A 14,037-nucleotide genomic window follows, 5' to 3' on the forward strand; every position below is an offset into this window, starting at 1 on the left:
GTGAAGTGTTTTCTTGAGACGCAAGGCCATTTAAAGTGTAGAGAAAGAGTACAGGATTCGCAGTATGACTGTCATGACTAGCTGACTCCAGAGTGTCTGTCTGCCCCCACCCACCCACCCACCCACCTGGCTGTCACTGGGTGAAAAGTGATCCAGACACGGACTCAGAGCACAGGACCACCCCAGTGATAGTCTTATTCATCTATCCACTGTCTGTCTGTCTGCCTGCCTGCCTGCACTGGGCAGACCAGGTGAGCCCAGGTCTCCTCTCACAGAGCTACTGTTGCTCTCTGATGTGCATCAGACCCCTGAATCCCATAGTCTGCCAGCCCACAGCCCTCTGAACCCTATACTCTCGGACCCCCCTCCTGTTCGAAGTGATCACAGTAGGGACAGGAGGGAGTCTGTCTGTGGAGACCCTATACACATGGGTGAAAAGCGTACTTCATTCCCCATTATGTTCATTTTATGTATGCCTACTTTCAGATACAATACTATACCATTTGAATCTGACCCATCCTTCTCTAAAGAATGGAGAATGAAGAGAGGAACTTAGGGAGAATGAGGTTTGCTGAGTTTAACAACATGTTCTATGTGCTCTGTTCCCATTCAACCATGAAGGAATAACCACAGTGACTGTAACCAGAGATAGACATTTTTCTTCTCAGAGACCAAAACCATATCAGACCCAGCCCTCTAACATTAACCTTAAAACCATGTCAGAGCCCAACCTTAGAACGCTGCTCTGACCTTCACTGGTCTGTAATAAAGATTTAAATTAGAGGGAACCTATGGATTCAAATGTATGGTTATTATCACATTTGTATTCATTTACAAGCAGGGTTTAAAGAGAGAGAGAAATTCCACAATAACAATATCAACTCATAGGTCATCTGTCCTCCCATAATGACAAAGCAAAAACAGGTTTTTAGAAATGTTTGCAAATGTATATATAAAAAAGGAAATATCACATTTACATAATTATTCAGACCCTTTACTCAGTGCTTTGTTGAAGGACCGTTGGCAGCAATTACAGCCTAGAGTTTTCTTAGGTATGACGCACACTTGTATTTGGGGAGTTTTCTGGCTGGGCTACTCAACGACATTCAGAGACTTGCCCCAAAGCCACTCCTGCATTGTCTTGGCTGCGTGCTTAGGGTTGTTGTCCTGTTAGAAGGTGAACCTTCACCCCAGTCTGAGGTCCTGAGCACTCTGGAGCAGGTTTTCATCAAGGATCTCTGTACTTTGTTCCATTCATCTTTCCCTCGATCCTGACTAGTCTCCCAGTCCCTGAAAAACATTCCCACAACATGATGCTGCCACCCCCATGCTTCACCGTAGGGATGGTGCCAGGTTTCCTCCAGATGTGAGGCTTGTCATTCAGGCCAAAGAGTTCAATCTTGGTTTCATTAGACCAGAGAATCTTGTTTCTCATGGTCTGAGTCCTTTAGGTTCCTTTTAGCAAACTCCAAGCGAGCTGTCATGTGCCTTTTACTGAGGAGTGGCTTCTGTCTGGCCACTCTACCATAATGGCCTGATTGGTAGAATGCTACAGAGATGGTTGTCCTATGGTTGTCCTTCTGGAAGATTCTCCCATCTCCAGAGAGGAACTCTGGAGTTCAGTCAGAGTGACCATCGGGTTCTTGGTCACCTCCCTGACCAAGGCCCTTCTCCCCCGATAGCTCAGTTTGGCCCGGCAGCCAGCTCTAGGAAGAGTCTTAGGTGTTCGAAACTTCTTCCATTTAAGAATGATGGAGGCCACTGTGTTTGTGGGAACCTTCAATGCTGCAGAAATGTTTTGGTACCTTTCCCCCAGATCTGTGCCTCAACACAATCCTGTCTCGGAGCCCTACGGACAATTCCTTCGACCTCATGGCTTTGTTTTTGCTCTAACATGCACTGTCAACTGTGGGACCTAATATACACTGGTGTGTGCCTTTCCAAACAATGTCCAATCAATTGAATTTACCACAGGTGGACTCCAATCAAGTTGTAGAAACATCTCAATGGAAACAGGATGCACCTGAGCTCAATTTCGAGTCTCATAGCAAAGGGTCTGAATACTTATGAAAATAAGGTATTTCTGTTTTCTATTTTTAATAAAATTGCAATCATTTCAAAAACCTGTTTCGCTTTGTCATTATGGGGTCATTATGAGATTGATGAGGACATTTTTTTAAAAAATACATTTTTGAATAAAGCTGTAATGTAACAAAATGTGGATAAAGTCAAGGGGTCGGAATACTTTCCAAATGCACTGTACTTCCCACACAAGTATTTCTCTCTTTTTCTCCCCCTCTCTCTCCTCTCTACCCCCCTCCTCTCTCTTAACAGCAAGTGTGAACCGTAATGCATGTAGACTTGAGGAGACCAGAGGTAAAAGCTCTGTTTCCTTAGTGAGCACAGCTCAGGGATATTCAGGTATATTAGCTAGCCAGGGGATTGAGCTTCTTTCAGTGGCCATGTTCCCTAAGAAAGCCTCTCCTAATCCTGATAAACATCCCCTCAAAGCTGTCATAACCTGAGTATACTGAGCAGTACTATCCAATACTAAATTACTGTGTGTGAAAACAAAAACCAAATTCTCTAGAGCTAAATATAAACTGGTCACGTATGTCAACAAAATCCCCAAAATCTAATCAACTTTTAATTGTCATGTATCAAATACAACTGGTGTAGACTTTACCGTGAAATGCTTGCTTACAAGCCCTTTCCAACGATGCAGAGTTTAGAAATAATAATAAAATATGTAACACAAGGAATTAAATTAAATACACAAGAATGGTGCTATATATAGGGAGTACTAGATCAATGTGCAGAGGTACAAGGTATTTGAGGGAGATACTGTATGTATATGAAAGCAGGGTAAAGTGACTAGGCATCAGGATAGATAATAATACAACAACAAAACAACTATATTGTTTCTAGTTTCTCACTTTTAGCAGAGCAGGGGGAGTAGAGTTACAGTGCATACACTGTCCTTGAGGTAAACGTACTGCTGTAACGGCAGCAGCCTCTGCTATGTACCATAAGATACTGGGCTTTAAAAATGGAGCCCAGATGTATGCAACAAAGCACCTTCGTTACTATTGTCTGATAAGAGACAGAGAGAGACTCTCCTTAAAGAGATAAGGAGTCATTCACTCTTAGAGACTTGCCAATGAACTACATCATTAAATGTCTGTCCCTCACCTGAGAGAGGAACTCTACACTACCTGTAGCACAAAAGAAAGGGACTGCCCTTCTAACCCCAAATTACACAGAGATGTCTTTTTGTTGAGGCCCCTATAGTCAAGAAAGGACTGTGCAACTAAAGTAATGTACTTACTGTGGTCCATAGAATCATGTTGAGGAAATTGCAACGTTCTTCGCCGGAATGAGAAGGATCAGACCAAAGTGCAGCGTGGTAAGTGTTCATGATTATTTATTTAAACTGAACACTGAGACAAAATAAAAAAATGGAACAACACGAAACAGTTCTGTCTGGTGCAGACACAAAACAGAAAATAACTACCCACAAAACACAGGTGGGGAAAAAGCTGCCTAAGTATGATTCTCAATCAGAGATAACGATAGACAGCTGGCTCTGATTGAGAACCACACCCAGCCAAACACAAAGAAATACAAAACATAGAAAATTGACATAGAATGCTCACCCAAATCACACCCTGACCAAACCAAAATAGAGACATAAAAAGCTCTCTACGGTCAGGGCGTGACAGTAACCCCCCCCCCCCCGAAAGGTGCGGACTCCGGCCGCAAAACCTGAACCTATAGGGGAGGGTCTGGGTGGGCATTTCTCCACGGTGGCAGCTCTGGTGTGGGACGTAGACCCCGCTCCACCTCTGACTTGGCCCACTTGGGTGGCGCCTCTAGAGCAGGGACCCTCGTAGCGGGCCCCGGACTGGGCGCCCTCGTAGTGGGCCCCGGACTGGGCACCCTGGTAGCGGGCCCCGGACTGGGGACCCTTGTTGGGAGCTCCGGACTGGAGGCTCCGGACTGGAGGGTGTCGCTGGAGGGTCCGGACTGGAGGGCGACTCTGGAGGGAGGAGACGCAGAGACAGCCTGGTGCGTGGAGCTGCCACAGGGCCCACCAGGCTGGGGAGACCTACAGGAGGCCTGGTGCGTAGAGGAGGCACCGGATGAACCGGGCTGTGGGGGAGCACTGGAGCCCTGGTGCGCAGCCTTGGCACCTCTCCATTTTGCTCAATGCCCACTTTAGCCTGGCACGGGCGGAGCGCAGGCATAGTATGAACTGAACCTTCCCAGCACCCCGGAGACAGAGTACGCAGAGCCGGCGCAAGATACCCTGGGCCGAAACGGCGCACCGAAGACCAAGCGTGCTGAGCTGGCACAATCCGCCCTGGCTGGATGCCCACTCTCGCATGGCACTTGCGGAGGGCTGGCATATAGCGCTCCGGGCTATGAGCGCGCACTGGAGACACCGTGCGTTTTACCGCATAACACGGTGCCTGACCAGTACCACGCTGCTTCCGGTAAGCACGGGGAGTTGGCTCAGGTCTATCGCCTGACTCCGCCAATCTCCCCGTGTGCCACCCACAAAAAATGTTTGGGGTTGCCTCTCGTGCCTGCTGCGCTGCCTTGCCTCATATCGCCGCCTCTCAGCTTTAGCTGCCACCAGTTCTTCTTTCGGGCGGCGATATTCCCCAGCCTGTCTCCAGGGTCCCTGTCCGTCTAATATCTCCTCCCATGTCCAGGAGTCCTGAACCCTCTGCTCCTCCATACCACGCTGCTTGGTCCGCTTGTGGTAGTTCTGTAACGTTCGTCGTCGGAATGAGAAGGAAAGCACAGCGTGATTATTTATTTAAACTGAACACTGAGACAAAATAAAAAAAATGGAACAACACAAAACAGTTCTGTCTGGTGCAGACACAAAACAGAAAACAACTACCCACAAAACACAGGTGGGAAAAAGCTGCCTAAGTATGATTCTCAATCAGAGACAACGATAGACAGCTGCCTCTGATTGAGAACCACACCCAGCCAAACACAAAGAAATACAAAACATAGAAAATGAACATAGAATGCCCACCCAAATCACACCCTGACCAAACCAAAATAGAGACATAAAAAGCTCTCTACGGTCAGGGCGTGACAGAAATCCTCAATGGTCTTAAGTTATAAGCTAAGCCTGAATAAAAAGACATCCACTCTGTTAGTCTATAGTACTGGCTCACACTATGCTCAATTGGTGATTGTCCTCCAATGTCCTCCAATGTGACCATTCCTCCACACAGCATACATATTCCTCAAACAATTCAGTATGGTATAATGATAAAAGTGGTATAATGACACATTAATTCTCCAGTCACAACAAGTTCTGAGTTCCAAAGTGAAGAGTATAAGAATATAAGCCTACCATTATCTAGTATTATCCAATTGAATTAAACAGTGTGGTAAAGATGGGTAAATGTCTTCCACTTATCATCACACAGGATCTGATCTGATGCCATGTTTTTCTCTCTTGCCATTTCTTAACCGTGATATTTCCTGGGCACAGTGCGACACCATAGTTTACACAGGACAAACAGGTGCATATGGCTTGGTAAAGTTAGCCCAGAGATTCTCTCTGAAGTCTACAGTAACTTCCCACTGCCCTCTACTGGTTAGCCTGGTTAACCAAACATTGCATTTCCAGAACATTAGTAAGGGCGCTCTGTGATGGTTAAAATGGCAAGTTTCCCAAACACTAAGAGAGCTCTCCAGGGATGTTCCCATCCGGTGGCTATAATGTCTTCTCTATCCTTTAGGACTCAATTAGAACGTTATTTAACATTATATGAACGTTGCCTGTTTGCTGGGTTAATACTTACAAGCCTGGCTTGGCTTGGTTCGGCTCAACTCAGTAGTGTGAAAAAGGGTTCATTTTCCTTACCAGCCTCTCCTTAAAGATTATGGACCGCAGCCATTTGAAGTCGAGAGCTTTGAAGGCAGAGAGGACGAAGAGGGAGTCCTGTTCGTAGCGTTCAGTCTTCTGGATGGCTCCCTCTGGGTAGGTGATACGCATGGTGGTCTTGGAGCCCACATCCTTTTCATAGCCAGACACTGGAGCCTCGTTCAACCTGCAACACACACAGGTGGACTGGGATTAGGAATCGATAAACACAGGGTTCTCACAATCACAGAACCTGGGCTCTTTCTCAATTTGTCTTTCCTCAATTCCTCACATCCTCTCTCTTTGCCTCCTTCTCAAAACATATCAGAAGGAAGGAACTTTGGATGTTTTCTTCTAGAGCTTTTGATAAGGAGCTGAGGAGAGAGGATGGAAGGAATCTAGGAAAGATTATTTAAGAATCCTAGTGTTAATGTGCCTTAACTGACCTTGCAATCACATCGTACTCGTCAATCTTCACACCCATAGACTTGTTGGCCAGAATACCACCATTTCCCATGATGATGCACTTCTTACAACTCTGACTAGAAGAGCAGGAAAAAAACAGCAGAAACACAAGTTCTATGAGGTTTGTGAAGTGAGAACATGCCAAGTACGGAACAGTGATTAATTTGATTCTGATATGATATGTAGTTGAGCTTTCGCTATTGGGTCTTACGTTTTAGAGAATGTGACCTATGTTTAGTCTGAGTTCTACATTCCATGTGGAAAAATAAACACATGATCAATTTCCTTAGTTGATGAAATCAGGTCTGCAGATTCTAGTGGCTGTGGAAAGAACCAAGACCTAAAAAGACAGAATGCTGGCCAGAAGTGAAATTATAAAACTACCAAAACGGCTGCCTGCTGCCTGTGTGATTATAATTCATTAATCTTTATGTTGGAAGTAAAATTACTCAGCAAAGTGTCCTGGATTGGAAAAACATATTTCTAGCCTGGTCCCGGATCTGTTTGTGCTATCTAGCCAACTCAAATCCAATGGTTGTTTTGGCATGCCAATGACCATAGGAGTTGGCAAGACAGCACAAACAGATCTGGGACCAGACAACAGCTTTTCTGAGACAGCTCCAGAGTTTTCAGAATGTCCTGGTATAACCCCTTTTAAAGTCCCCTAGTCATCCCTGTTGTTGTAATAGACCTGTTATGGTGCTTGAGGTGTGACATACCTGTCCAGCTCCTCTCCCAGACCATAGCTCTTTGTTGCTGTCAGAATATTATCTATGATCTTTTCTGAGGAGAGATGAGGAGAAAAACACAGCATCAGAGTAGAAGATGCAAGTCCTGTTATAAAGAGGCTCTCAACACATAAATTCCACCCTGCATTATCACCTCAGCAGAGAGACCAAGGTAGTGTTGTAAACCTGGTGGACTTTGTCACTTTGATAAATGAACCAGGGAATGAAGCCAGAGGAGAGGCTGGGTGGGCTGACAGAGGGGAGGAGAGGTGAACAGAACAGAATACTTCTTCATGTTATACAACCATCAGAGATATCTGGGTGGCCAGGCAGGCAGTCCAGGACAGAGAGGTAAGGGCAGGGCCTCATACAGAGCATGTACACCTCCTGGGTCGGAGCAGAGAAGCGCTGAGTCCCAAATGGCACCCTATTCCCTATACAGTGCACTACTTTTGCCCAGGGTCAAAAGGGTCAAAAGTCAAAAGTAATGCACTCTATAGGGAAAAGGGTGCAATTTAGGACGCATCAATACTGTACACAGCTTAAGACACTGAGAGGAAAAACGATAGGGCACGAAGAAATACCCGGTTAGAGGAATGGCATTTTTAAACAAGCACATTCTCCAGGCTGATGCGGGCAACAATCCTTGGACCTCAGGGAATGAGGTTACATCACGACACCTCTGGAATCTTAGATGCTCTGGTTCTTTCAACACAACACTATATAACTGGCTATTTATCTAGCCTGTTATTCTAGGAAGAAAAAAAAGTGTAGAGTAAAGAATAACTTCAATCTGGATGTTTTCTATGCAATTGATGAGGGTAAATACACGTGCCCTATAATTCAGGGGATCAGGATTAAACTAATTGGGAAAACAGATGTATGCTCTGAAACGCTGGACCATTTATCACGAGACGAAAGTCCACACGATTTGACTGTATAGCCTAGCAGTTGCGTGCTATTCATGATTATTGACATTCAACTAAATTGCCAGGGCATTAAATTGCCATTAGATACTGTTTCTCAGATACAATGAAGATCATAAGATGGAATCGTACTCCCACATGACCCAAGGATGACATTTGAGTCCGAAATAATGTAATAATGTAATTTATGGAATCACAGAGTTATGGAATCAGACCTTTTCATTTGTGATGAGTCATTTTTTAACTTTTATGGATTCAGTCCATAAAAACGGAGTCCCTATTTGACACATGATTTAAACGAATAACACATTATAACACATACTATAGAATAATTAAGGGTCGCTCAGAAGCAGTCAACAGCATTGATGTGGAGACAGTTACATCTTCGTCCAAAATGTCTTGGATATCTGTAGTGTGACTAACACTGGAGAGATAGGGCTGCGTCTCAAATCGCACCCTTTTCCCTATATAGTGCACTGCTTTTGAGTAGTGCACTATATAGGGAATAGGGTGCCATTTGGGACGCAATCGAGATGTTGACTCCTGTGGTGATATCCCAGATACAAACAGACTAGATCAATCAGGCTGGATGGGAATCAGTTGAAAAGATTGTCTCTCCTTCCAGTCAAACCACACAGCTGATATCAGATGAGAGGGCTAAGCTACCATAGCACCATCTGTAAGGGAGGGGGACCTAGGCTAGGCACATTCCTGAACAAAACAAATCTCTGACAATGTAGGACTCCAACCAGATCTACCAACCGATCAACAGCAAAATAAGGGCTTACGTATGACCTTAATAACCTATGTTCATGCAAAAGGGAAGACCACATGTTCAGTGTGATCCCACAAACTGACCTATTTATTTAACTAGGCAAGTCAGTTAAGAACAAATTCTTATTTACAATGACGGCCTAACCCCGGACGACGCTGGGACAATTGTGTGCCACCCTATGGGACTCCCAATCATGGCCGGTTGTGATACGGCTTGGAATCGAACTACGGTCTGTAGTGACGCCTTTAGCACTGAGATGCAGTGCCTTAGACCGCTGCGCCACTCGGGAGCCCTACTACTGAGCCTCAGAACAGAAAACGCCCAGGACGTGTTAGTTGGATGGGAGAAGAGAGTCTGTGTTGGTTGGGCTTCCTGGTTCAGATCAGCCATGAGCATGAGGGCAGGCAGTCAGGCCACAAATACCTCACTGATTATTACTGATTAACACATTTAAATGAGAATAACCTGTATAAATAAAGGTTAAATGAAATAAAACTGATTAGCTGATGCTGTGTTGAAGACAAGGCTACATACTGTAGCTACTCATTCCACCATTAACATGTGTTTGGGTGGGATACTTGCGGTGTGAGGATCAAAAGCCTGGGACTGGGAGGTAATCAGGGCCTGTGACTGGTAGGCCGAAGGATGTGACGGTCAGACAGTGGTGCTGTGTTGGTGCTTCTCAATGTTACTGACAAAGGGCAGGACATTGATGGACACAGTTCTCAGAGTCACAGATTTCTACGAGAACGCTAGCTAGCTAACACCCTTCCTCTGACACCGAGAACCATGAACATCAAGACATGATCTTAACATGTTTTGCACACGCAACATGATGAGCTAGACTACACAGCCATCTCCTGATACCTTTCCAGAGATATTTAGAGCACTGACACACTCGTTATCATCACTACATTTAGCCAGATTTATATTAAAACAGATTCCATTATATTAATATTGAACCCAAAACATTTATGTAATACTTCAATGAGATGAAACACTTTAATTAAATGGGTGATCTCATTGTTTTAGAATGGATAAGAGAGGGGCAGGAAGACGGAGCAGGTTGACGCTTTGCTGTGATAGCCTGATCCCTGCATAGAGGCCTGATCCCTGCATAGAGGCCTGATCCCTGCATAGCGGCCTGATCCCTGCATAGCGGCCTGATCCCTGCATAGAGGCCTGATCCCTGCATAGAGGCCTGATCCCTGCATAGCGGCCTGATCCCTGCATAGCGGCCTGATCCGTGCATAGAGGCCTGATCCGTGCATAGAGGCCTGATCCGTGCATAGAGGCCTGATCCCCGCATAGAGGCCTGATCCCCGCATAGAGGCCTGATCCCCGCATAGAGGCCTGATCCCCGCATAGAGGCCTGATCCCCGCATAGAGGCCTGATCCCCGCATAGAGGCCTGATCCCCGCATAGAGGCCTGATCCCCGCATAGAGGCCTGATCCCCGCATAGCGGCCTGATCCCCGCATAGCGGCCTGATCCGTGCATAGAGGCCTGATCCGTGCATAGAGGCCTGATCCGTGCATAGAGGCCTGATCCGTGCATAGAGGCCTGATCCGTGCATAGAGGCCTGATCCGTGCATAGAGGCCTGATCCCTGCATAGAGGCCTGATCCCCGCATAGAGGCCTGATCCCCGCATAGAGGCCTGATCCCCGCATAGAGGCCTGATCCCCGCATAGAGGCCTGATCCCCGCATAGAGGCCTGATCCCCGCATAGAGGCCTGATCCCCGCATAGAGGCCTGATCCCCGCATAGCGGCCTGATCCCCGCATAGCGGCCTGATCCCCGCATAGCGGCCTGATCCCCGCATAGCGGCCTGATCCCCGCATAGCGGCCTGATCCCCGCATAGCGGCCTGATCCCCGCATAGCGGCCTGATCCCCGCATAGAGGCCTGATCCCCGCATAGCGGCCTGATCCCCGCATAGAGGCCTGACCACTGCATAACTTTGAGCAGCAGTGATGTTCTTCTCGATAAGGCCAGTATTTGTTCTCTCCCTCGTCTTAGCAGTGACCCAGAGCCCATAGCTACATCATCCTCCCTGTAGGTGAGCTACTTGGCTTTCTTGAGTCAACAGCGTCCTCTACCAGGAGCTCCCCATTCTTCATGGTCATCCAACTGTGATCTGACTAACTATGAACAAAGACATGGATGTCAGTGGATGAAATAAATAGATAAAAACTGAGGTCCATACCTTGCGTTTTCATTCCAAATGGTGGGAAAAAGTTGCTGATCTTGGAGAATCGTCTAAAGTTTGGATCGAGGAACATGGGGGCTGGTTTAGCGAACCTGGAGATAAACGAAGAGAGCACAATTTATAAAAAGTGAGAGTGAGACTAGTTTTTAACCTTGATTTAACTAGGCAAGTGAGTTATTAAGAATAAAATATTATTTACAATGACGGTCTAAATGGCTTGTTCAGGGGCAGAACAAGAGATTTTTACCTTGTCAGCTCAGGTATTCGATCTAGCAACCTTTTGGTTACTGGCCCAATGCTCTAACCACTAGCCTACCTGCCGCTAGTGAGAATGAACAGGCCATAAATAAGAACAGCCAGACAGACAGGCACACACGGACAGACAGGCACAGACAGACAGGCACAAACGGACACACAGCCCCCGCGTGGAGGTAAGGCAGGGGATGCTCTGATTAATGTGAGGCAGCATGATTTACAGGATTACAGGAGTTGAGTTTCATGTCATCCACTGGCTGTCTCCCTCTTTATCAGCACCCAGAGCAGAGAGGAGAGATGTCTGACGTACTGTTACAGTTGAACCATGAGAGAAAAAAAATATACATGGTGACCTAAGGTGAGTGAACACTCAGGAACACTATAATAACTACAATGGGTTAAATAGTGGTCAATATGGATCTTCTGTTGTACTCTCCAGTGTGTTAGTATCAGGCATCTTTAGCATTATGTATTCATTTATTTTTTGCATTTATTTAACTAGGCAAGTCATTTAAGAACAAATTATTATTTACAATGACGGCCTACCGGTGAAGCCTTGTTCAGGGGCAGAATGACAGATTTTTTTACCTTGTCAGCTCAGGGATTTGATCCAGCAACCTTTCGGTTACTGGCCCAACGCTCTAACCACTAGGCTACATGCCACCCCATCATCCCTACCATGGTTTGACTAACAGGCTATACCTCAGTCTCCTCTGTCTGTGAATGACTAGCCACATCATCTTGAGAGAGCACTCCAAGGTCTAATCATACTATAACTGTAAACAGAAACAGTGATTCCATTCTACAATGAAATCAGACACTTTTTACATTGAGTAGTTTGACCCTTCATTGCAGGTAATTGACTGTAATGCAGGTATTGTGTTGATCGTGATGCAGGTAATTGACCGTAATGCAGGTATTGTGTTGATCGTGATGCAGGTAGTTGACCGTAATGCAGGTATTGTGTTGATCGTGATGCAGGTAGTTGACCGTAATGCAGGTATTGTGTTGATCGTGATGCAGGTAGTTGACCGTGGTGCAGGTAGTTGACCGAGATGCAGGTAGTTGACCGAGATGCAGGTAGTTGACCGAGATGCAGGTAATTGACCGTAATGCAGGTACTGTGTTGACCTTGATGCAGGTAGTTGACCGTAATGCAGGTACTGTGTTGACCGAGATGCAGGTAATTGACCGTAATGCAGGTACTGTGTTGACCTTGATGCAGGTAGTTGACCGTAATGCAGGTACTGTGTTGACCTTGATGCAGGTAGTTGACCGTAATGCAGGTACTGTGTTGACCTTGATGCAGGTAGTTGACCGTAATGCAGGTACTGTGTTGACCGTAATGCAGGTACTGTGTTGACCGTGATGCAGGTAGTTGACCGTAATGCAGGTAGTTGACCGTAATGCAGGTAGTTGACCGTAATGCAGGTAGTTGACCGTGATGCAGGTAGTTGACCGTGATGCAGGTAGTTGACCGTGATGCAGGTAGTTGACCGCGATGCTGGTAGTTGACTGTGATGCAGGTAAATGACCGTAATGCAGGTACTGTGTTGACCGTGATGCAGGTAGTTGAGTTGACTGTGATGTAGGTAGTTGACCATGATGCAGGTACTGTGTTGACCGTAATGCAGGTACTGTGTTGACCGTGATGCAGGTAGTTGACTGTAATGCAGGTACTGTGTTGACCGTGATGCAGGTAGTTGACTGTAAAGCAGGTACTGTGTTGACTGTAATGCAGGTAGTTGACCGTAATGCAGGCACTGTGTTGACCGTGATGCAGGTAGTTGACCATGATGCAAGTAGTTGACCGTGATGCGGGTAGTTGACCGTAATGCAGTAACTGTGTTGACAGTAATGCAGGTAGTTGATCGTAATGCAGGTAGTTGATCGTAATGCAGGTAGTTGATCGTAATACAGGTACTGTATTGACCGTGATGCAGGTGGTTGACCATGTCTCAGGTAGTTGACTGTGACGCGGGTTCTGTGTTGACCGTGATGCAGGTAGTTGACCGTGATGCAGGTTTTGTGTTAACAGTGATGCAGGTAGTTGACCGTGATGCAGGTTCTGTGTTGACCGTGATACAGGTAGTTGAACGTGATGCAGGTAGTTGACCGTGATGCAGGTAGTTTACCGTGATGCAGGTAGTTGGCCGTGATGCAGGTAGTTGACCGTGATGCAGGTAGTTGGCCGTGATGCAAGTAGTTGACTGTGATGCAGGTTTTGTGTTAACAGTGATGCAGGTAGTTGACCGTGATGCAGGTTCTGTGTTGACCGTGATGCAGGTAGTTGACCGTGATGCATGTAGTTGACCGTGATGCCGGTTCTGTGTTGAACGCGATTCAGGTAGTTGAACGTGATGCAGGTAGTTGACCGTGATGTAGGTAGTTGACCGTGATGCAGGTAGTTGGCCGTGATGCAGGTAGTTGACCGTGATGCAGTTTCTGTGTTAACAGTGATGCAGGTAGTTGACCGTGATGCAGGTTCTGTGTTGACCGTGATGCAGGTAGTTGAACGTGATGCAGGTACGGTGTTGACCGTGATGCAGGTTATTGACCGTGATGCAGGTGGGTGACCGTGATGCAGGTGGGTGACCGTGATGCAGGTAGTTGACCGTGATGCAGGTAGTTGACCGTGATGCAGGTAGTTGACCGTGATGCAGGTTCTGTGTTAACAGTGATGCAGGTAGTTGACCGTGATGCAGGTAGTTGACCGTGATGTAGGTGCGAGATACACATAAGGGCCAAGACCACTGTGTAGAAGTGTCCTGCCACCTGGATCAA

At 46.4% G+C, this 14,037-nt stretch overlaps 1 protein-coding gene across 8 annotated transcripts in view; it reads right to left on the bottom strand.

Annotated features, from left to right (window-relative positions):
* LOC129869564 (CMP-N-acetylneuraminate-beta-1,4-galactoside alpha-2,3-sialyltransferase-like) overlaps window positions 1–14,037 on the bottom strand; it is a 121,217-nt gene that overhangs the window by 65,717 nt on the left and 41,463 nt on the right. For all 8 annotated transcript variants that reach the window (XM_055944073.1, XM_055944075.1, XM_055944078.1 and 5 more), the window contains 4 exons: window positions 10,996–11,090; window positions 7,081–7,144; window positions 6,343–6,438; window positions 5,897–6,083 (listed from right to left, as the gene is read on the bottom strand). In XM_055944073.1, coding sequence (XP_055800048.1) covers window positions 5,897–6,083; window positions 6,343–6,438; window positions 7,081–7,144; window positions 10,996–11,090 — 442 coding nt within the window. The remainder of the gene's footprint in view (window positions 1–5,896; window positions 6,084–6,342; window positions 6,439–7,080; window positions 7,145–10,995; window positions 11,091–14,037) is intronic.

The sequence above is a fragment of the Salvelinus fontinalis genome, chromosome 14 (genome assembly GCF_029448725.1).
Source record: "Salvelinus fontinalis isolate EN_2023a chromosome 14, ASM2944872v1, whole genome shotgun sequence".
Classification (NCBI taxonomy): domain Eukaryota; kingdom Metazoa; phylum Chordata; class Actinopteri; order Salmoniformes; family Salmonidae; genus Salvelinus; species Salvelinus fontinalis.